The sequence below is a fragment of the Hydractinia symbiolongicarpus genome, chromosome 4 (assembly GCF_029227915.1).
Source record: "Hydractinia symbiolongicarpus strain clone_291-10 chromosome 4, HSymV2.1, whole genome shotgun sequence".
NCBI classification, from domain to species: domain Eukaryota; kingdom Metazoa; phylum Cnidaria; class Hydrozoa; order Anthoathecata; family Hydractiniidae; genus Hydractinia; species Hydractinia symbiolongicarpus.
In genome coordinates this window covers 19,835,479-19,860,500 of record NC_079878.1, presented here as the reverse complement: position 1 = coordinate 19,860,500, position 25,022 = coordinate 19,835,479, and the positions used below count along the sequence as shown (strand labels likewise).

Below are 25,022 nucleotides of genomic sequence, written 5' to 3'. Positions count from 1 at the left end.
AGGCTTGAATGGATTCCACGATTGGCGACGTACGAAACGTATACAGAAACATTTAATTGGCGATTGGTGACTTTTAATAAATTTTAAACCTGCTCTCCTTTTACCTTTTACACTCCATCGTAGTTTTTGGCTTTCTTTTATCTCCATCGCAGTTCTTTTATCTCCATCGCTGTTGTTTTTAACATTTTTTATTAGCTTTTTATTACAGCAATTATATCTTTTAATTACAGCAATTATATCTACTTTCATAACAACTTTTTTTAGCAGATTCTTTTATCATTGTCATTTTCTGATGAAGTCTGTTGTAGACAGACGAAAATTTAAATAAATATAATTTTATCACTCAATTAAAAATGCAGTCGTTCATCATTTCCAGCATTCCTGTGTGTTAATATTATTTTACATTGGAGTTTTGACCTTCTGGACAATACAAATATTGCAACAACTATATATATATATATATATATATATATATATATATATATATATATATATATATATATATATATATATATATATATATATATATATATATATATATATATATATATATATATATATATATATATATATATATATATATATATATATATATATATATATATATATATATATATATATATATATATATATATATATATATATATATATATATATATATATATATATATATATATATATATATATATATATATATATATATATATATATATATATATACAAATCTGCCAAAATCAGTGAACATCTGTTCCTAAGAGTTTCTGTCGACCCTTGTGTGTTAAGTGTGTACCAGATTTAAAAGCTGGAAATCGGAAAGTTAGTGAGACAGTTCTTTCGGTGGATAGTCAGCTCAATTTCAAAAGGATTTTAGGTTTGCATCAGACTGGCCGAGCTGGCTTAGGGCTCTTAGACCACAAAAATATACCACCAAAAGGCACTTAAGCTTATCGAAAGCTTCATTCCAATATCATTGAAGAAAATGAAGACGATATTTACCATGCCAGAGCTGTACAGTTGCATTTGCAAGGCAATTAAACAAATGGTGCTCTTATGTGAAAAATGATTTATCTTGGAGAACAATTCTTTCACTGCCACAATGTCTAACTTCCTTTTGTATAGGGGCAACCTATGACACCCTTCCCTCTCCAACCAATCTTGCGAGATGGGGAATTGAGAAAGACAAAAGTTGCATTTTGTGCAAGAAACCTTCCTCAAATGTCTCTCATATATTGGGTGCATGTAGGACCTCCCTTACGCAGGGTAGATACACATACCGTCATGACTCGGTTTTAATAGTTTTGGTAAAGGCATTAAAAGAGTTTTTGGTATCATATGAACCTCTTAAGGTTTCCAAGTGCAACAAAATAAATTTCATTCCGACCGGTCAATCACCATCTAAGAAGAGGCATACAAAGTGTCCTTCTTTACCTTGCTTCTGATTAGAAAATACTGTCAGATTTAGATTCCGTTTTAGTTTTTCCACCATACATTGCAATAACACAACTACGCCCAGACCTGTTATTAATATCCAGTTCTTCCAAAACTGTAATTATGGTAGAACTGACTTGTCCATGTGAAGAGAACACGAAATATTGGCACAAACGAAAGCTTAACAAATATTCTTCATTGAAAAAAATGGATGGATCGTGCATTTCTTTGCCATTGAGGTGGGTGAAAGGGGTTTCTGTTCAGAATCAGTAAGGACTTGTTTTCGTCGCCCTGGTCTTCCTAACAAGCCTTTACGTTCCCTATTAAAATCCCTAACTTTTACCTCCATGAGTACTTTTTTTTACATGTGGATGTCTCAAAATTCTACCACATGGGTTGAGCCTGAAAAGGCCCGAATCATTCCTGAATTTTTTTTTCTGTTACAAATATGGAATGTAAGAAATCAAAAACCCCTGAGAAATCTTCCGCAAATCACACAAAATCTTGTAAAATCAAAAAACCCGAAAAACTGGCTACAAGGTCTTCCAAAACAACAGTCACATTGCCATCTAACCCTGATTTTAGGAATAGCGGTCTATAAAACTTGGGAAACACATGTTATGCAAACACTTAAAAGGCTAGTTATATCTCCATTGCGATGTAGTTACACATATTTTCTTTCAACTTTTGTTAGTTTGACCCTTTCCCTCATAATTCCTCTGGTAAAAAACGGCATTATTGACTATCTAATAAAAACCCCCTGGGTCAAATTGTCTCAAATTTTCAGCTTTTTTCATTAGTTCAAAAATTTTCCAAAAATATTTTTAACATTTCGTAACCAAAAAATACAGAATTGAAAAAAAAATTTCCATTTTTAATTTTGAAAGAAAATAATATTGAAGTTGGCTACCGCATCATATACAACAAGTTGGAGTTGAGAGAACGATAAACGTGATTTCGAAACACGATCCCATATCATCGTGTCAAAACTTTCGTTTTGATTTTGAGTCAGACCATGTAAACATTTGTTGAGTAAATGCTTATGACTTAAATCTAGAAATATATGTTTCAATTTTAATAGCACTGGCAAAGGAAGTCCGGGCCCTGGTTTGTAAGTTGATGTGCCATTAGCCTTATCTTTTTTAAATTTGCACCAACTATCGCTACCGGTTGGACAATACGTATCAAGCAACATTAAGTAAAGTACAGTCGACGCTCATTATCTCCAACCTCCGTTATCTCGAACTTTCTCTATCTCGAACTTTTTCTTCGGTCCCTTGAGTTCTGTAAGCAATAGTAGGCAAAAAAACGTTCGGTATCTCGAACCTCCGTTATCTCGAACTTTCACTATCTCGAACTTTTTTGCCAAGCATTAAAAGAATTGGAAAAAGGTATTCCAAATAAAGATATCGCTAAAAAGTACCGGGTGCCTAAAAACACGATATCAACTTGGCTAGCCAATAAGGAAAAACTTTTTTCTGCTCTCGAAAAATCTTCGAGCAAGAAAAGAAAGATCAGAGATGGTAAATTCTCAGAAGTAGATCTTGTCGTGTTCAAATGGTTTGTTTCACAACGAAGCAAAAACATACCAATCGATGGGACAATACTAAAGGAGAAAGCTAAAAGCTATGCACAGGAGCTTGGAGTAGAAGATTTCAAAGCTTCAGACGGTTGGCTTGGTAAATGGAAAAAAAAGTAAGAATATTAAATCTCTTTTTTTTCGAATTGGTTTTATTTTGATATTAAAATCTTAAAAAGACTAACATAAACTAAATATGTTTCTTGAGTATCTCGATGCAATTTTCCGTTCCAATAAATGTCAAATTGCATGGCACTTGCATGCCTTCACCATCTCCCAAATTAACTGGTTTTCCAGTCACAGTTACTTTGCACGAGCTTAATTCATCAGCTCTGAGGAAATAAAATATTGTTTTAGCAAATTTTCCAGATTTTCCAAGTGGTAAATATCCAACTATCTTGTTTTCTTTCTTGACACACACAGCATATTTGTCAACGGGATTATTAGGCTCTCCTTCGCATTGTAAAGTCTCCCCATTTTTTGAAGTCCACAATGCTTTATAAACGTGGAACCCCTTAACATGTGAAGCCAATTCAAATTCTTTTATCATTACAACATTGATTAAATTTTGATCAATTATCATTTTTGCAAGATCCATCTTCTCCTTTTTCTCCTGGTTTGCTTTTCCTTGTTGCCATGCACAAGTAATAATGATAATGTTCACAGGGTGTTCACACAAGAATTTTTAAAAACATTCGAATTGAAATTCGAACATTCGTATTCGAAAAAATGCACGAACAGGTTAACAATAAATCTTTTATACAAGTCGGTATTTGTTTTATTTTCTATTTCAGGCACAATGTAACCTTCAAGACGGTCGTTGGTGAAAGCAATTCTGTTTAACCTGATATGATAGCATCTTGGTTTGAAACCACTTTACCAACATTATTAACTAACTACAAACTAGAAGATATTTACAATGCCGACGAATTCGGTCTCTTCTACCAATGCTTGCCAAATAAAACGTATCACTACAAATCCGAAAAATGCTCTGGGGGTAAAAATAGCAAAGTCCGAATTACCGGGCTCAGGTGAATTTTAATTTTAAAAGCTTGCCCACAGATACTTATGACCGAACTACTGACCCTTGCCCTTTTCTGAAAATTTCCAAAAATTTCGAAAAACTCGTTATCTCGAACTTTTCATGAAATACGCTCGTTATGTCGAACCTCCGCTATCTCGAACGCTCGCTATCTCGAACTTTTCTTTCGGTCCCTTGGGAGTTCGAGATAACGAGCGTCGACTGTAGCTCTTGTTGCTGCTTGCATTGCCTTCGGATTGTTTTTATTTTCTCTTATCGCTATACCGTAATAGTTCTGTAATCTGTCAATCATATTATTAGTCAGTATAGGGATACTCTTCCTCCTAAACCGTAAGCGGCAGCCTACTCTTTTTTAAACGTGTCTGACACATTCTAATTTTTCCACTTGAATACCAGTGTAGGTGTTTTTTATGGTGTTAAAACTTTTGCTATCACCATCCCATAGTATTCAGTGTAGCATAACTTGTTTTTCTCTTCGGACCTTTCCCACATTCGTTTTGCGCCTATTGGCTCCATATTTCCAGCTGATCCTGTGTAATTGTATACTCATAGGCTCAATGTCTAAGACCTTCTCCACTATTCATTAAAATGGCAGTTGTCACTCCATTTAGAGATTACCCATCACATAAAACTGGCGTGTTAACGACACCATCTGAATCACCTCGTAATTCTTCACATGCATCTTGCATTGTTGTTTCTAGAACATCTTTTGCCTCTAAAGTCATCCTTTTCACAATTTTGTCATAATTGTTCACTGTCATTGGTTTGGGAAGGTTCATCAACTATAAAAATTTATCTAACCTAAGGAGTTATCAAGTGAACAAGATGTGTATGTTTCAGTAAAATAACTGCATTTGTTGCACTGGAACATTAAAAAGGAAGAAAGTCCTTTTTTCTTCGCACAATGTTCGGTAAATTTCAAACCAACGGTTGTGCATGATGGGCACACCAACATTTACATTATAGAATTGAGAATCTCCATGTCAATAATTAGCGACCTTAAGCAAAGACGACGGTGCGGCAATCAGGACGGGATTTCATGGAAAGGGATTGGATCGATTACGTTTGGGGTCCCGTCTTGAAATCCGTATTAAGCAAAAATGTAAACTTTGGACGGCGGGAAAACATGTAAACAAATATGGCTACCTTCCGTGACACGAGGAATGTGCTCCTGGTTGCCTATAACCAAAATATGATTAAAGATGATGAATTTGCTTTACTTTTCGATATTAACACTAGCAAAAATTTAGATTTTCCATATCGGAAGCACAATACATTTGACTTGGATTTGATGACTGATGCGGAATGCAAATCAGAATTTCGTTTTTATCATTCTGACATCTACAGGCTAGCCCAAGTTTTTCAGATTCCAGAACGTATTACCTGTTCCAATCGTTCTGTTTTTAAAGGAATCGAGTCTTTTTGTGCACTACTGAAAAGATTTGCACACCCATGCAGATACTCTGATATGATAAGTAGATTCGGAAGGCCAGTTCCGGAAATTTGCATGATGACCAATTACATGCTAAACTTCATCTACTCAGAATATGGACATCTGTTACGCAGTTTTAACCAGCCATGGCTCTCACAGCCAGAATTAGAACGCTACGCTCAAGTAGTCCATGATAAAGGTACTGCCTTACAAAATTGTTGGGAATTTGTGGATGGGACAGTCCGGCCAGTATGTAGGCCTGGCGAAAACCAACGTGCGTTATACAATGGACACAAACGAGTTCATGCACTCAAATTTCAATCCGTCGTAGCCCCAAATGGTCTTATAGCAAATTTATTTGGACCAATGGAAGGAAAAAGGCACGATAGCGGGATGTTAGCAGCCTCAAATCTCCTGGGAGACCTTCAACAGTACTTCAACACAGTTTATGGACAACCACTGTGTATATACGGTGACCCTGCCTATCCACTACGAAGTCATTTGCAAGCACCATTTAGAGGACACTTAACTCCACAAAAAGTAAATTACAACAAGAGCATGAGTAAAGTTAGGGTAGCCGTAGAATGGGTGTTCGGTGAAATTTTAAATTATTTTGCTTTTCTTGATTTTAAAAAGAATTTAAAAGTGCAACTTAGTGCAGTTGGTAAAATGTACATTGTTTGTGCATTACTGACCAATGTTCGCACTTGTCTATATGGTTCACAAACATCGTCCTTCTTCGAATTAGAACCGCCAATTCTGGAGGAGTATATACAGTAAAATAATAAAATAAAAAATAAATGTATGTCAGTCAACTTATACAAAGTAAATTTACAAGTCGTGTAATATATAATAAAATATAAAAATGTATATATATATATATATAGCTTAAATATATAGTTTTTAGCTCAATATATTCTCATAACAAACCTTCATAACAAAATATATTGTCATAACAAACCCAAAAGAATTTTGAACAGCATGTATTAATTCATTGTACATAAAACCCCGAAATTGCAAAAAACAAAACGAAACAAGGAGCAGTATTCTGCACATTACAACAAAACATCAACTAACTGCATAAATTAGGTCATTATATTAATTATTTTTGGTGTTCATCATTTGTGCTATCAACAACATAAATTGCTGTGTTTGTTCCTGTTGTTTTTGCTGCTGATCCATCATAATTTTAAACATTTCAGTTTGTTGACTAGATATAGCATTATGCTGCGCTAGTTGCAGTTCATGTTCCTTCTTTCGAATCTCCAACTCTTGTAACTTAACGTCACGGTCTGATTCAGCTTTTTCTCGAAGAAACTGCACGGTATCAGAACCAAAGCTACGCCGTTTAACTTTGCCACAATCGTCATCCTCACCTTTTCGCTTTTTGGTCTCTGAAAATGTTTCTAAAGCTTGCTGTCGGAAATCTTCAGCAATTTTTTTGTCATGTTTTGTTTTTTCAGCCTTTTTTTCACTTTGTTGTGAAAACTGAATATTAAACTCTTTCATTCGTTCAACTATGTCTCGTATTGCTGCATCAAGTTCTGTTTCTTCAGGACTGATACCACTTGCAGCTTCCTCTTCACGATTCTTCTTCTCATAATTAGTTTTTATTACATTGAATCTTTCACGCACAGCTCGTAAATCTACTCGAAAGACATGTTCCTTCACAGAATTAAGACTTTCTGCAATCATCTTCCAGCTATTGCCTCGTTCTCTGGTTCTTTCTTTATATTGAAAAGGTTCATATAAAAGAATTTCTCTGCATAACAATTCATCCTTGGATTCCCTCCAAACCATGACAGGTCTAAAAGGGACTAAATTTGTTTATATTTTGCAAAAAAAGAGAGAAAGCAAGGTCACAATTTTATTGTTTTTGTTTGAACAAAATAGTGTGTTTATAGCTAGCTAGCTAAAATCTCATAAGAAGAGGACCATGTTTTAGAGGGGAACAACCATTGAGAGGCTTTCTGGAAAGAGGTTCCTCTGTGCTAGCTAGCCCCGGAACAGACATGTTTGCTGGCTCACCTCGCTAAATCCAAGCTTATTGATAGCAAACATCGAAAAATTATAAGGAGAACAGGAAGGGGGCCTGTAGTATGTTACGAGACATGATCTCTTACCTTTTTTTACCAGTAGTGGCAACGTTTTCATCAGCCATTTTATTTTTTTTGGTGACGTTTTCCTCAGTACGTCAAAAGCTTGTGTTTGAGGTGCTCAACTTGAACAGGACGGATCAATAAGGGGAATCGCCTTATTCTGAGCATGCGTAGTCTTACAAAAATGACGTCATTTGCTAAAATGCCGTTCTTGAGAAGTCCCCGTCGTCTTTGCTTAAGGTCGCTATTGTGTTTCCTGTGACAGAATTCTCCATGAGCATCTTGTTTTCTTTTATTTCCATTAAATCCTATTCTTTTTCTGTTTCTTTTAGTAAGTACTTTGACTCTGCAAGTTTTTGGCAAAGCTAAAACATATTGTACCAAAATTTCAATGTTTATAAAAAACGTTTTCTGGCTGCAATCTTTGTACTCTCAGTTTGTCTTGCTTGCCCCAGATATTCACGGATGCTATGAATAACTTAATGCCCATGTCTCCATTCATATTTTCGAAGTTATGGGCATATTTAGAGGTCTAAAAGGGTGTTGTCAGAAGCGATGCTATGGAATTGTTTTTTGATCCGATCCTGGAAAAAACAACTAAAATATTGATTTTCTAGTGCTTTTTTATTGCGAAATGTTTGTAATCACATGAATCATGGTGTAATTCAGGTGCCCTAGTCAATCTCATACAAAAAAATTAAAAAGTGAAAAATCTGCACCGTTCTTTTTCTGCTGTTGGCGTATATGGTGCCTGCCTGTTGCAGAATCTACGCGCTGGATCGAATATACTCATATTTTGCTTTTTTTTGTTTGTAAAATGATAAGTTGGACAGTACTCATGCTTGTAAAAAGCAAGAAAGTGTATTCAGCACCTTCTTCTGGGAGCCTAGTCCCAGTTTTGACAACCACCGTCCCTGTAGACAAGATACTTCAGTACAGCTTGCTGTATTGTAAACCTTTTTCATCATCTTAGTTTGTTTAGAAGATACAAAACGTCAAATTCAAAGTAATGAATGAAAGTACGCAATGTGATATAGTCAGGATGTAAGCATCCTTTGAAAACACTTTCAGAAGAAAAAGTTTGCCTTTCAACAGGTTTTTAGAACAGGTGACAAAAACTTTTGAAATGTTTAAAATATTTCGAAATGCACCTTACACTATGAAATATTTCTTTTGAAATATTTCTTCAACAAGAAAACTGTACGTGTAAGCCCGCGTTTTGATTTAGTTCAGCCACCTTATCTAATTTACTTTGCGGGCGCCTGAAGAGTTTTTATCAACAGCAGGTATTCTAATCTCAGGGTGAGATAGTTCCTCAAGCTTTAAAGTATTTAATTTATATTTCAAGTAATTTTCAGCAGAAATAAATACTGTGTTCTGTGGAAGTTGTATTCATCATGCTGACGAGTTTTTAACAATGCTAAATTATCTTCAGTTAAACTTCCAGTTCTTAAGCGTGGGGCAAACGAACGCAACATTTGATGCAACGTCACCCAATAAATGTTGTTTGCCTTCGTTTGCCCACAACAGAAAAAACATGCAACATTTTTATTAAAATGAGAAATCAAAACATAAACAGTTGTCGATATGTATAGTCAGCGCAGACGTGTCGTAGCTCTGATGCTAGCTCAATTTTTATAATTTTCAATAAACACATTCCATAAACACGGTCTTTCTTTGTATAATTCGATCAATATCCCTGTCTCTTTATCTATCCAAACTTTATTATTCTCTTTCTTGCTTTTTTTTAAATCCGGCTAATTCTGCTGCCATGTCTTTTTTTTAAAGAAACAGAAGATTCTCGACTGGGTGATGGTTAATATAAAATCTCAAACAACTATAATAGATAAACAAGCAAATAACCTGTCAAGTGTTACACCAAATATATCACACAAACGTTTTACAACTTCATTGGATACCATGGACAAGATTTTATTTCTTATACGTTTTCCGTTTCTCTCGTTTCGTTGAATTTTGGCCTAAAAATATTTTGAAGGTCCATTCAGGATAAATACACACTTTGAAATTACCTAAGGAAAAGACTTTTTTGTAAGAAAACATTTTCACCAAAGAAACTTTTGAAAGAAGTAATTTTTTGCGAATTTTGCCCTGATTGGCGAAATAAATTTCGCGATCTTTAACAATGATTTCTGATTCGTGAAAATTTCTTTTCCAAAATTGGAAAATGTTGGAACCTTCATCCCAAAATTACTTTCCCAAAAATATTTTTCAATAAAGTAGTGATGGTGTGAAAAAGGCACTACTACATGCGATATTTCTCGATTTTTTTTTTTTATTTTATATGGCTCTGAAGGGGTATATACAAGTAGAGTTGAAAATGCCACTAAAGAGTTCCTGGGGGTTTGCTCACACCTGATCTTGTCTTTGGAGAGTAACGATTGCACATATTACCTGAGTTAAAAACAAAGAATAGCACAGTTGAACAGAAAATGGTCAAAGTTTACTTTAGGAAGATAGGGATGTCTAGTTTCTGCTGATGACCGACCGCTGACCTCTTCGAGGTGACCCAGCTAGACATCCAGGGTACTTAGGTTCAGAAATATGGGTCGAAACCTACCTGCCCTTGGTTAAAGTTCTGTTCATCTTTTCAAATGTGTTGTGTCCTTTTTATTTTTTTATATATTTTTTAATTAGTTCCTTGTAAAAAGGGAGAATTATGCTTTTAGAGGCATTTTCTCTAGAGGAGTACAACCTCTAGCTTATTTCCAAAGACCTAACAGGTTGAGTTCATCATTGCGGTGGCTTGCCACCTCTTTGTAAATTATTTTCTTCTTAATAGTATTGCTTACTTTGCGTTCAAATCATGTACGTTTTATCTTGTTCCAAATATAGATCACATATTCCACGTAAAACATAAACCTTAGCTGTGACATATGTCGTGTTGACCTTTTAACACATTGGAGAAAACTGTTAAGTTGCTCACATATATAAGAGTTAACTGCTTCAAGTCCAGTAACTAATTGGGATTTGTACACGCTAGTGCATTCGTTGTTGTATTGTGTAAATATCCACTTTCTCTGTTTAAAAAATAATCTTCTAGCCCACAAGCAAAATGATAATACATAAATTCTTGTGCGTATTCTAGGTGACAATAAAATGAGTTGGCCGGATCTTTCCTGTCTTCATGCCCATTAATGATGTCAAAGGCGTAGAAGTGTCCATGTAAGGGGTAAAACCATAAAAATATACAACTGAATAGTTGTCACAAATAAGCATTTACGGCATTGCAAATCTGAGATATTTCAGCACCACCAATTCCAAATTTCCTTGTTTGTCTGGCTTTATAACCATCAGGACGAAAATAGTAGGCCAAGTTGTTAAAGATTGTAACAACCCTCGATCGAAATATCTGGTTAACCGGTTTTCCTCGATTCGGCGTAAAAAATAGCATACCAACTTTAGGAAGTCAACATCAATCGAGACAAAACCATTGTTATACGACGCCCTGATAAAATCGATAAAAACAAGAGCGATCTGGTTTTTTGTTACGGGTTTGCATTTACAGCCTTTTCTCCATTTCTGTGCATTAGCCACATACACACCAAACTGGAGTGTCCTTTGTTTTTTTTACTATTGCCATGGCCCTCAATTTCAGATCTCACTAATTTCCACGTGCTTTGGAGATTTTTCTGCCATATCTGCTAAAATTTCTCTTAGCTGCTCAGTTTGAAGACTTTCATAACACTTCTGAAATTTAATGCTGAAGGAGGATAAGGTAAATACATACAACACATTTATCCCTTGTGTCTGCTGATCTTTTTTGATAATAAAACACCGACTTCAGCTGCTCTAATATACTTTCGTTTTCCACTCTATGTGACCTGCCATATTCATATTATGTATATACATACATACTAATTAACACTTTTATTGTTTAAAGGTGTACACATGTGCTGGTACTTACTATTTCCTTTTTATTTATACATTTTTTTATATCACAAGAACAAAACTACATTACAATTGCTGCCATTGCTTCTGCATACAACGACCTTTTTACCTACAGGAAATATTTTCCAGTTCATCCTATATTGTAAAAATCTTACAATATTGGTCTTATAACTTCATTTTTCTAGTGCAAACTATAATATATATACTAACTTATGTTTCTGTTGATCCACCACTACCTGTATCATTGCAACTATTGGTATTTACTAAACGGGAACTAACTGCAGCAGCGTGAAAGCGCTAAGCCGTATCTAATCACTTTGATCATTTTTACCCTGAATGTATATCACATTCTTACATTCTCAAGTTCTCGTATACTTTCACCAAATTTTCACCTTCTCTCTTAAGTTTTTGCATTTACGTGAATCACATGTGCGAAATCTAACTGCGCACTTTACCCCAATGAAATAAGGGGAATGACTATTCAGGGCATTTTGAAATATTATTGTCAAACCACCGTCTAAAGACAAGTTTTGTCATCGCACTACGTGCTTTGTTACTCTTAATCTCTTTGCGACAGTCACACCCTCTCATACAGCTTTACAACTGCATTTTGTTTCAATAACCATCAATCGTGTTTGAAAAATCTTGATCAGCATAGGCGGTTAAGATGTTTTGTGACGAGTTTGAATTTCCGAAACATATAAATATACATTTTTGTTTAGTTACCTATATACTAAATTTATTTTTGGATTCTATATATTTTTCATATTACTTTTGACTAGTGATGCACTGTATCAAAATTGGCTTTACAACTAGCTTTAATACTATACATAAAAATGAAACAACTTTTTACGACGTTTTAGCCATTCGACGACCATTTTCCAAGTACATAAGTGATATTTCAATCACAATGTGTTATATACAATAATATCGTACGGTCTTTCCTATAAGCAAAGTCGATTATCTAATAATAAAAACAATAGTGGCATAGACGCAATATTTTCATTGATAATTGGCTTTAAATCAAAATTATTAGTAGCAGTGGAGAGTACAGAAAAGTTTCCCGAAACTTCATGCTCTAAAATCGCACTATGATTTTGAGTTTTGACTTACTTGTGTACTTAAAAGTAGTATAATTAATATAAACAAAATACATTTAAAACATTGACGTTAAACGTGAAAGGATAACAAGTTAACACAAAAAGTTTACATTGCAAGGTTCATTCATTGTTGGCTCTTGAATCTAGCGTGGCTAGTTTGATATCTGTACTTTCCGAGAAAACTGGATTATATGAAGTACATGTTCCCCATATACATATCAGACAAGCTTTAATTAGTGAAAAGTTCAGTTTTGTCTTCAACCAACAGCTCCCTAAAGATTTTGGTAGTTTTCTCTTATTGGACAGTAATTCTATTGTTATCGTTCTCGTTCTTTCTGTCAATGGCATCGAGAATTTAACTTCGGTAGCATTTGGCTGATGGGTTAAACACCCTCACATCAGCGAACGCCATTTGCCCCTGAATCAAAACCCTCTTGCTGACACATCCACACGCACATCACCTCCAGTCAGCGTTGACAATTTCCGAAAAGATTCACCGGTTAGTGGCTGCAAAATTTGTTCCTTAATCACTTCTTTGCACGTCTCGTTAAGAATCTCAGCAGTGATATCTCTAATATCATTGTGTCGGCTGATGACAAACCCACCTCTTGGGCACGTAAAAGCAATGCTCTACGTTGAAAGCAGCACGACAAACGCACACTGTTGGTAATCTCTGGAGAGGAATTCCATATCTTATGTGCAGTGCATCGCGAAAGGACTGTTTATCAAGAGCAAATCCATATTCTTTCAATGGCAATAATGTCAGCCAAATGGATAATCCATTCTCTAGGGATGCTTCTAGTGACTTTGCTTTTTTTAAAGAAGACACAGACTTGTATTTTCTTCAATTCTTTCTTAAACTTTTTCCGTTTCTGCAGTTTGATTTTATTCTTTTTACGAACGATGCTCGAATTTTTGATGTTATAAACTGGTAATTCTGTTATTCGTCTTCAGTACATATACTCATCCTCTGTCATTCTTGATGGATTTATAATGCCAAGACCACCAAATTCTGGAGGTAGTAACAGTTCCTACGAATTGAATGAATAATCGCCAAAAAGGATGTTTTATAAAATTATCAATGGCATCATCAAGTGGCATCAATAGATTCGAATTTGTTGGTGCAGTTCTCATCAAATCAAATAAATGTTTAAGACCATGACAGAAGCCAGCGTAGGGTGAATGAGGTTGTGTTCTGGCTATATGTGATAATAATCTCAATTCGTCACACCATTTCAATACTTTCTTTTCCACAAACGATTCAATGAAAGTCTTTTTACCGATTGCCCCTCCAACATGTCTATTTCCTTCAGTTGATATTCCCATGTTCAAACCAGAAAAGAGTCTTCACCGAGATGTTCTTCTTTTACAACTAACCATGACTTTCTCTCGTTCACGAAATATCCCACAAACTCGCCATGTTGTATTATCGTCTCAGTTTTTTAATTGTTCGGGGCATTTATTAAATTTTTTGAAATTTTAGGGGGGCGTTTAAAAGAGGGGGCGTTTATTAAATTTTTTACACTTTTTTCTTTTTTGCAGTTTTTAAGGATACAACAACTTTACAATATATCTAGTTCATCGTCATCTTCGTCAATAATATTGAAGTCAGGCGAAGCATTAGCCACATTTTCTGTTATCTCGAATGGATTTTTATCTAAATCCTTATCGGCGAAATTTAACATTTGATTTTTCAGTAATTCTCTACCAGCTTCACATTTTTTCCCTTGTTTGAAACAAGGGATCAGTTCATCCTGTGAACCGTCAATCGTCAACGCTAAACCACACAATTTCATTGATTTCGCCAATGTTTCATTCGTTATATTCTCCCATGATTTAATCACCCATTCCACAATCAATCTTCTAGGGACAGGTTTCATGTTTCCAGCTTCGGTATAAGCATGCTTTCCATTTGCAAGCCAATCGTCATAAAATTCTTGTATCTTACCTTTGAATGGCTTATTCCAGGAAACATCGGGGGCTTGAATATACTTGGTACATCCACCTGGAGCAATGACAGTTTCGATTTTGTCATTTGTCAATGCTTTCCTAACCTCATTCGTTAAGTGAGCTTCAAAAGAATCCCAAGCTAGGAGTCGTTTTTGGAACGAAAATTGACCTAATATTTCCTGGTACCAGCGCAATGTAAATTGTTCATCCAACCGTTGGCTGAACTTGCGACCGAACATTTTCGTTGAAATTTTTCACGGAGGGCTTTGCTTTTTTCTTTTAGCTCCTTTAAATACAATGAAAGGTTTGCATCGGCTTCCATCTGCTTTAGCTGCCAGACATACAGACACACGGACCTTGTCATGTCCAGTTGATTTCATGGAAACACAATCAATATCGTTCAGCAATGTGACCACACTGGTTGCTGGCTGAACTAAACAAGAGTTAAATAAAATACCCGTATATATGTATAAAATTTAAAAAAAACTTAACTGGATGAAAAATGCATTTTTTTACGCGCAATCAAGCCGCACAACAGGAAACGCAAGATTTCGCTCAGCTAAATTTTTTTCACGCCTGACAGACTAAGAGCCGCCCCAAGTTAGCAGCAACAAGAAAGTGCGATGACTTTAACAAAAGCGTCAACATTCAATACTCCCCCTTTTACAAGACTGTATATACGTTTTAAAAGAATAGTTCCAATGGACAGAGTTTATTGATTGGTCTGGTTATGTACGACCTTTTCTCCTACAAAATATTTCGTATAACAGCTGCTCTAATGTTTCCATCTTTACTTGTAATCATGTTTTCAATAATTCCCATACGCAATTTCGTTCTCGGAAGGTTATCATTAAAAATAAAGCTTTGTTGTTAATAATTCTCGTTTCTTCTCCCTACGCTCCCCTACCAATTTGAAAAATTTCTACACGCCCAAGGCGTTTATTGCAGAAAATACGGTAATTGCAGTTGACTCTCTAATCAGAATTTGTATTATTCGATCTTTCTATAATTGGAACAAATTCATCGTCACCGTCAATTTTCGTTATAAAACTTTTACAATTTACTTTTTATTATTCGAATTCCAGTAATTCAAAAACCTCTATAATACAAACAAATTTTCAGGTCTAAACGAATGAAGCGTGAAACCTACGAGCCAGTTAATAATGCTACATTACAATGGTTTACGAATCCTACATTAAAATGGTTTATGCTCGTATACGAGCTAAAAATGTTTTCAAGGAAAGACTCTTAATTTTGCACAGAAATTGAACTTTGAAACGTTTCAAGCATCAGATAGCTAGTGAGAAAAGTGGAAGTAAAGGTTTGTTTGATATTTTAGCTAATACTGAAATATTTACTAAACACATATCTCTTGTTAAATCATTTAAATCTTTCTTCGAGAATATTGCTGTACTTTTTTTCTGCTGTGAATATTAAACGTGATGGTACCTCCATTTTGTTCACCGCTTTACGAAAGCTACTACTTTTGCATCTGTTTTCTTTGTCAGCTTTTAGAAAATAAAATATCGTCTTTGCAAACTTCCCTGATTTTCCAAATGGAAGATGACCTATATACAGTATACTCTCGATAAGTGGGACACTCAAGGGACCGAACAAAAGTGTACTACTTAGCGCGCGTCCTACTTATCCGAATTTCCTTGTAAGTAGGGTTTTCATACAAAGGCTTAATTTGTCCTAGTTATCAAGAGATTTTTTGTAAAACTTAGCGAACAAGAGGACTTTGAGTCTAAATTCATAAAGCAGTTGTAAACGGTTTTCTCTGTTACCTCATCCCAAGCCAACACCAGCATCTTCATTGCATCCAACAGAGAAATTTGAGGGAGTTCCTTTTTCTTGTCAATTGCTTCAATCATCTTTTGGATCACTTTCTCTCTGTACTTTGCCTTCAAAGAACGGAGTACTGCTTGGTCCATTGGCTGAAGGACGGAGGCGGTGTTAAGAGGAAGGAAAAAATATCAATTGCTTTTAACCCCCGATTTCTGGATGAGCTGTGCAGTTGTCAATGATGAGGGCGATCCTACGATTGTCCTTCTCCATTTTTTCATCAAGTTCCCTGACCCATTCTTCGTTGAGTCCATCCAACTCTTCTTCTGGCCACGATAACGGCGTGGCAATTTTTAAAACATCTCCGCTTTTGCGATTTTCCGATCACGAACATAGGGAGTTTTTCCCCTTTCATGCTAGCTGCAGCTAGACCAGTTATTCTGATCTTGCTATGTTTACCTCCGGAACATTTTTTATCTTTTAAATGAAGAGTTTTGTTTGGCAAAGCTTTGAAAAATAAACCAAACTCGTCGGCGTTGTAAATATCCTCCTCTGCATAATTTTTAGATTGGTCATAAGTGTAGTTTCTTTTCAAGGTTTGGTCATTTCGTCCGTGACATCCTTTCCTTCACCTGAAAACAGAAGTAAAAAATGCATCCTCAAAATGATAATGAAACTATAAAAGACATTTTAATCCAAGCCTTAGTATTTATAATTTCATTTGCTTATAAAAATGTGGGGGCTGATTGATAGGTTCGAATCTCATTCGAATGGTTTTAAAAAAAACATTTGAATTTTTCTTCTGTTTAACCCAGTTTGAAACAAATTGTTTGGACATTCCATGTTTAAGAGCAACAGATGTAAGACTTTTGCCTTTATCAATTTCCTTGAGTATAACATACTTTTTGGTTATCGGTGTAGATTTCAGCTTCCTTTTTTGACCTAGCTGAGGCATGACTGTACACGTTAAGAAACAACCAATTTGTAAAATAGATTTGTTGACAAGTTTTTGATTAAAATCAATGCAATGTCTTCTGTTTCAAGAAAAAAATATGAAGTCATTCCATTGCATGTCCCACGTTATGCGAAGTTTTTTTACTTGAATAGGGTAAGCAAGTTCAAGGGACCGAGAAAAAGTGTACTATATAGCGGGCGTCCTAGTTATCCGGTGCATCACTTATCGAGATACCGTATAACTTTTTGCTTTTCTTCTTGAAAGGTTGATACAGCATATTTGTCCTTTATGTTATCTGGTTGCATTGCTACATCTAATTTTTCTCCAACAAAAGGAGTCCATGTTTGTTTATAAACACCCATAACAAATACTTCAATTTAATATGTCTTGTTTAAAACAGTCGGTATTAATTCAAGACTTACACACTATTGCAGTCACAGTTTCTTATGTCAAGATTTGTCCAGTATATAGTAAAAGTATGTCCATATAAGGTAAATGTTTTCGTGTAGCAAAAAAATAATTGGCGCAGCAGATGCAACAGAAAGAAAAGGCAGTTCTGGCTTGGATTAAAATAATCTTGCTGAAAAAAACTGACTATTATGGTAGTCGCAAGGAATGCTAACTATATCATCATTGCGGTGGCTAGCCACCTCTTTGTAAATTATTTTCAACAGGATGTATGCATAGATACCTCTACTTTTTACCTTTTTTTGGCAGTTAAACATTTTTTGTTGGGGTAATTACAACGCATTGTAGCTAGCTAGCTCTACCTGCTCGACACACAGCAGGGTATAGTCACCCAACTTTTCTTTTTCTTTTGGCTAGCTTAATGACAATTTGCATAAAAAATTGTAGGTAGCTAGCTAAAGAGTCACTGTTGCCACCAGTGTGATTGTTGCCACCAGTGTGGCCAACTTCGCTGCTGCAATAGTATTAATGATACTCACCAGCAGGACTCTAAAAACCTTTCAAATACACTTACGTAGGGTGCAGAGAGAGAGAGAGAGAGTTATATGCATAGCGCTATAATCTCTGAGAAGCTGGTAATTTTACATGTATCTTCCTTTGATAATTTCTTGGAAAGCGAGGGGTTGTCAGACACTAATGCATGCTTTTGCCATGTTTGCAATGCTCATCAAACTGCTCTAGTTGAAAAGGGGGTGGTGTCGTGCGGTTGTCATCTCATTTGGCAGCTAAAACGTTTTGCCAGTGGCACGGACTTCTGTCAAAAATGACCTCCCGTATTACCGCTTACCCTGGTACCATTTCCATACCTTTTACCGTAGATGGAGAAGTAGAATGTCGTAAAAAATTTTAATTAAGAGCTATTATCAACCATTGCGGCAACCATAGCCTGCAACCATAGCCTGCAACCAAAAGGTTCACAGGTGGGTACATTGCAACGTTAGAGCAGTAGTTTTCTGTTATGACTGCCTTATTAACAGTCAGGAGTCATAGGTTTTCTTTTTAGAAGAGCTGATGTAAGAGAACTTTAACTAAAATGAGTCAGCAAGAGGGTTTTATTGCACTAGGTCTTGTTTTTTAAGAGTGACGACTCCACTTATTACCCCAGTCGTTTGATTACACATGGTCTTGTCTTAAGGGAGTAACGAAGTTAAAAAGTAAAAAAAATAATGAATATGTTCTCTTTTCTGAATTCTCTTGCTTAAAATGTATGTAGTTGTATTGATAGTTCAGATTGTGATGGTTGGTAGCGTTACACTAGAGCATAAACTGTGGCAAAGTTGTGCTAAGTTCACGTCTATCAATACATTTCTGGATATTTCTACACGGTTATGTCATTTCGAACATTGTATTTTGGGATAAGTCTTTGCATTATCAGGTGTTTTTACTGTGGCAGTTGGTTGCGCTTCGCCAATTTTTGGGGGTGTAGTAGGTAGTAGGTAGCGCTTTACACAAGTGCTCCAAATGTGGCAGGGTTTGTGTGATGTTAAGGTCTAATATGCTATATGGTTTATGATACAACGCTCATTTTAGTAATCTCGGGATAAGTTATTTTTCTCTTGTTCACATACTCCATAATTTTGTTAGTTCTATTAACAACATTTGTCACAGATGATTGTAACTGTTCTGATTATTATCTGAGTTACAAAAACAAAGAATAGCAAAGGTGAACAGAAAACGGTTAAATTTTACTTTGGGAAGATAGGGATGTCTAGTTTCTGCTGATGACCGTCCGCGGACCTCTTGGGTGACCCAGCTAGACCTTGATTAAAGTTCTATTCATCTTTTAACATGTGTTGTGTCGTTTTGATTTTTATTTATTTTTATTTTTTAATTAATTCCTTAAAAAGGGAAAATTATGCTTCTAAAGGCATTTTCTGTAGCCACCTTTTTGTAAATTATTTTCTTTCCTCCATAACATCATGAACACTGAATATGAAAAGCTAGACGAGAAACTTATAAAAATTAAACAATAATAGAAGCTCCACTACAGCTTTTGCATTATACTGGACGTGCATAGTTTTTTTACATTTGTAATATGCAGGCTTCTATATAAAATCACGCAGCATATTTAATAATTGATTTTAGGCTTAGTACTTTTGTATCCTGATAATGCTACTTTATATCATTTTGCACATTCGCATCTTCTTAGTCATTGTCTACTCGAACGCACCATAGTAGTAAGTAGCAATAAAAGTCAGACTTGACATAAAGGATTTGCCTGTCTGTTTTCCTAGTAATTTAAAGCGCTGGAAAATTTTGTCAGAATCCTCTTGATTTCTATGCAGAAAAGACGTGCGCACAACGACACATGTCTTAGGAGCCTGTGAGGTCGCCCTGTCGCAAAACAGATTTACTTTCAGGCATGATTCTGTCCTTCGCTCGCTTCCTCTTCATTTCAAAAAATCCCATTTCCAAGTAATATCTTCCACTAAACAGCGTGTTCGCAAAGGACACTTTGTCAAGGCAGGTACCTACACATCTGGCTGATCAAAACCAACAGGTCTCATGCACCTTACCAGTGACTGGGTCATTTTAGCAGACTTAAGCGACGGGTTTTTCCAGGTCATATAGCCATCACCTCTTTAAGACCTGATATTGTGATATATTCAAACTGTTCTAAGCACTTCATCCTAATTGAATCTTGGCACTCCAAAAAGCTATATATATTCTCCGCTAGTTGAATATACGCAGTATAATGCGTGGTTGCCACATATATTTGCCATTGAGGTGGGTGCTAGAGGTTACTCTTCGAAGTCTGTAATTTGCTGTTTAAAAACTCTTGGTTTCAGCAGCAGTGCTGCATTCTATTCCGCTTTTCTGCTAAAGCGATAGGACATATATCATCAACAGAACAATCAGTAAACAGCATCGATAACAACCTTGTGGCAGCTAGTTTTTTGTTTTGATCTATACCTTGTTGTTGTATGTTAAAAAAGCCAGAAAGAAAAGGTACAACTCGATCATCAAGTAACTGCACATATTCTTCGAACATAAATGACAAAATCTGGTTAAAATCTCCATCAATTATACATCGACATATTTGTTGAAAAGTGTCTCGCGTTAATTTTGAAAAGGCTGTGGTGTTATTTATGGTTATAGGAAGCACCGATCCAATCGTCTCAGTTTCGTTTCCCAAATTTCAGATTCCTTGGAGCGTTCATTGGGTAAAACAAATGTTTGTGAGATGCAAAGACAGTCAGAGTGAATTTTAGAGATTTTTTTTGTGAAGGTAAATGACAAGTCCCATATGGCCAACAGAATGCGTGAACAGTGTACATAATAACTTTAATAGAAGGGCATAATATTGAGGCTGACAAAAAAACAGTTCTCATAAAAAAAGCATGTAGCTGTAAATAAATAATCTTGTAAAATATAGTAAAGTAAAAATGTAAAAAGTCTAAAAAGTAATGTCATTCATTATCATCTTCATTAGGATCACAAAATACTTGCATGATTCTCACTCTCGCCAGTCTATTATTCTTTGCTGTTAGGTCCTTGAATTCCTGCACTAAACTTAAACAAAACAAAGTACCCTGATCTCTTTCCTTCTCCTTTGGCTGCCATGTTTTTACTTGTGTTAAGTCACGTTGGATGGAAGCCATTAACAAGCGGTCAATATCATTTAAGTTTTTTGAATGCTTGTTATGGTGCTAGTTCGAGTAGTTAACACAGAAAAACCAGGTGATTTCCGAGTACCAGAGCAAAGAACTGGTGATGTAAATTCATTTGCATAAGTTGGCATGCTTTCAGATGTAGTCTCTTGGCCATGTAAACTAGGAGATTCTGGTGGTGTAAATATGCCTTGTACGTTGCTGGTTGTAGCTCTATTCGTTACTGTATCGCTTATAAACTCTAACTCCTAATAATATCGGCATGTTGGAAGATTTTTTAATCCAGCTCTAGACCTAGTTGGCTTTTCTCGTCGCTTCATGCACTTTGGATAATTTTCCCTAAGTTTTGTCCATTGAGCTTGTATTTCTTTGGCTGTGAAAGATAAAATTGATTTAAAATTTGTAACAAAAACGCATGCAAAAATAAACCTTGACTATGAAAAGGAAGAATTGTATTCTTTTATATGAGCATACAGTGGAATCCCCCTAAAGCGGACACCCTATAAAGCGGACAGCCCTCTAAAGCGGACAAAAATTTTGCACCGGCAGAATTTAGGTCAAACTCTGATAAAAAAATCTCTATAAAGCGGACGATTATAAAGCGGACACTCTATAAAGCGGACAAAAATCTTTGCACCAAATGACAGTTTCCCTTATAAACACTCCCTATAAAGCGGACAATGGAAAAATAACGAGATGAAATGTCACTTTTTCTTAAAATTTAAACCATTTTACTTAGTACATCTTTGAGTTTTGTTATTTACCGAGTCCAACACTTTCCTTATATTTTTCTCGGCCCACTCAACTGCCTTTTCAACACCAATTAATTGGTACTGGGCAGGAATTTCTAGTCCGTAGCCAGCACCACGGTTCACTCGCTTCCCAGTCACTTTACATCCGATGGTACAGTTAGGAAGCGACATGAATTTGTTGAATAGTTTGCTAAGGTTTTTAGGGACGTGCCCAACTACTTTATCGTCATCTGTAACAGCTACAGCAAACTTGTCATGTTCGTTATCTTCTTCCGCTTTTAAACAAAAATTCTCTTCTCCGACTTTTGGGCTCCATATGTCCATGTAAGCAAGGTATCCACGGATAAACGAGTCGAAGCGATATTCTTTCTGTTTTATAAGGATAATCTCAATCTGTTGGTCAATGTTTTTGAGAAGTATCTCATTTAGTTGAACGTTCGACATATCTGTGTTCTCTTCAGCTTCTTCAACTTTAAAATAGCATTCGAATCGTGAAGACATTGCAGCGTAAAATTTTAAACTGGAAAGAATTTCGAATTTTGAATTTCTAATGCACATTCAACATGGCAATGTCGAAGCAGCAGCTTGCTGGTAAACTAGCGAAGAAAACTTTATCATTAGATGATAAGATCAAGTCTTTGGATTTCGCCAAAAAAAATCCAGAACTTGGATGTAGAAAACTAGCAGACATTTACAAGATTGGAAAGACAGCCGCAGCAAATATTTTAAGAGACGAAAAGAAAATTCGTGAACAACATGAAATTTTTCGTGAGAAAACAAAAAAACGTAACCGCCATGGCAAGTATCACAAGATAAATGAGATCTTATTCGAATGGTACAAAAGATGTTGCGCTTCTAACATCTACCCTAATGGTGTAATGCTTAAAGAGGAGGCGTTGGAAATTAAGGAAAAACTTCAGAACAGCGATTTTGATAATTTCTCCGCCTCTGACGGTTGGTTGGATCGTTGGAAAACAACATATTCCGTCAAAGAACGTCGTATTGTTGGTGAAGCTGGTGACGTTTCTACAGAAACGGTTACTTCCTGGATGGAGAGGATCAAAGAATTGGTTGAAGGTTATTCACTAGAAAATATTTGGAACATGGACGATTCTGGCTGTTTTTTTAAAGCTCTACCGGCCAAAGGGTTAGTGGAAAAAGGAAAACAAGCAAAAGGTGGGAAAAAGTCAAAGCTTAGATTAACTGTCGCTTTTTTTGTAAATGCAGCTGGGGAAAAGATCGACCAGCCTGTTGTTATCTGGAAGAGTAAAGTCCCGCGTTGTTTTAAAAAATTGAAAGATCCATCGCGTCCAGCTAACGTTCACTACTTTTCAAATCCTAAATCTTGGATGACATCTCAAGTAATGGAAACTGTACTGGCACGTTTTAACAGAAAACTTTTATTTGAGGACAGAAAAGTTATTCTTTTTCTGGACAACGCCACCTGTCATCCGGAGTCAATGATAGGCCAGTTTTCACAAATCAAAATCATTTTCTTACCGAAGAACACAACTTCAAGGCTTCAACCACTCGATGCGGGGATCATCCAAAACTTCAAGGTGAAGTACAGAAAAAGACTGGTCAAATACGTGCTTGCAAGGATCCAGGAGAATAAATCTGCAACTGAAATTATCAAGAGCGTAGACATACTTATGGCTATTCAATGGGTTCAAGATGCGTGGAAAGAAGTACCCAACTTGACCATCAAAAATTGTTTCGAGAAATGTGGCGTAGTTCAAGGAGAAAGTGAATTGATGGAAGATCAAGAAGATGACTTGGAATTTGAAGCTCTGGTGAAGGAATTAACTGAAGATATGTCTGCTGCAGAATACATCGATTTTGACGCCGATGTTCCAGCTTCGGAGCCAAGAATTAACGAATTAGAAATAAATTGGCGACATCAAATCCGAGAAGCTAGCATTAACGCAATTGAAAATCCAGAGATGGCATGTCAGGTCGAAGAGATTTCCGAGGATGATGATGAGAGTGAAGACGTGGTTGAAGAAGAAATGCTTGGTTTCACCGAGCTAATCACTATGCTTGATAAAATTAAGCGATCTACTATTTTTGATGATACATGCCAAGAAATGTTGTCAACCATTACGAAAAAGATTGAGGAACTTCAGCTTCAAAATAGAAAACAATCCTCAATCAAAGATTATTTCAAATAGGGAGAAAAACGTGTATTGAAAGACCTATAAGATAAATGAAATATATCTTCGTAATATAACTTGGTTTCTTAGTTTATAACCTTAGCAACACTTAAAGGTTGGTTGCAACACCGACAAATTTGAGCTGCTAAACTTACTTTACACAGCCAACTTGGGTTCTTTGCTCGATAAGCTAAATCTATTGATGTTGCCGTCTACCTTAGTGTTGCAAGTCACCCCATGATACCCGCCAGTACTACAAAAAAAGCTTTTTTGGTCAAAATTAGGTCTAAAACTAATTTTTTGGTCAACTTCCTATAAAGCGGACATCCCTCTAAAGCGGACACTTTTTTTTGCACCAATGGTGTCCGCTTTAGAGGGATTCCACTGTATTCTTTAGTGGAGCAAAACCTCTAGAATTTAAATTTTAAGACTTAACTGGTCGAGTTTATCATTGTGCGTGCACTTTGTAATTTTCATAAATTTAACTAAAGTTTGTTTAGCTAAAAATATATCGTTCGTTATAAGATAAATATGAGTTCGTGTATAATAAAATCGGAAATTTAGTGTTGTAATGTAGTGGAGCGTTGTCAATTCACCCTCTACGCCTAAACATTCCTTCATCATGTATGAAAATGTTTAAGTTCTTTTTCCAACTAACAAAGTTTTTGTGAGATATAACGTCCTTTGTGCAGACGTGATCAAAATATTTAAAGAATGTTCTAACTCATCTGATGATAAATATCCGGTTTCTTCGACCCC

General features: G+C 35.7%; 2 protein-coding genes across 2 annotated transcripts in view; both read left to right on the top strand.

Moving 5' to 3' along the window:
• The window catches only part of LOC130641708 (uncharacterized), a 2,592-nt gene extending 2,137 nt beyond the window's left edge, over positions 1-455 (top strand). Inside the window, exon 2 of the mRNA XM_057448637.1 lies at positions 1-455. This exon is cut by the window's left edge and continues 1,709 nt beyond it. Within this exon, the coding sequence (XP_057304620.1) occupies positions 1-70 (70 nt within the window). The 3' untranslated portion in view covers positions 71-455.
• Positions 456-22,673: 22,218 nt separating this feature from the next.
• Positions 22,674-24,281, top strand: LOC130642308 (tigger transposable element-derived protein 6-like). The gene has a single exon (XM_057449396.1). It carries the CDS (start codon positions 22,674-22,676, stop codon positions 24,279-24,281), a length of 1,608 nt encoding a protein of 535 aa, XP_057305379.1.
• Positions 24,282-25,022: the final 741 nt, after the last annotated feature.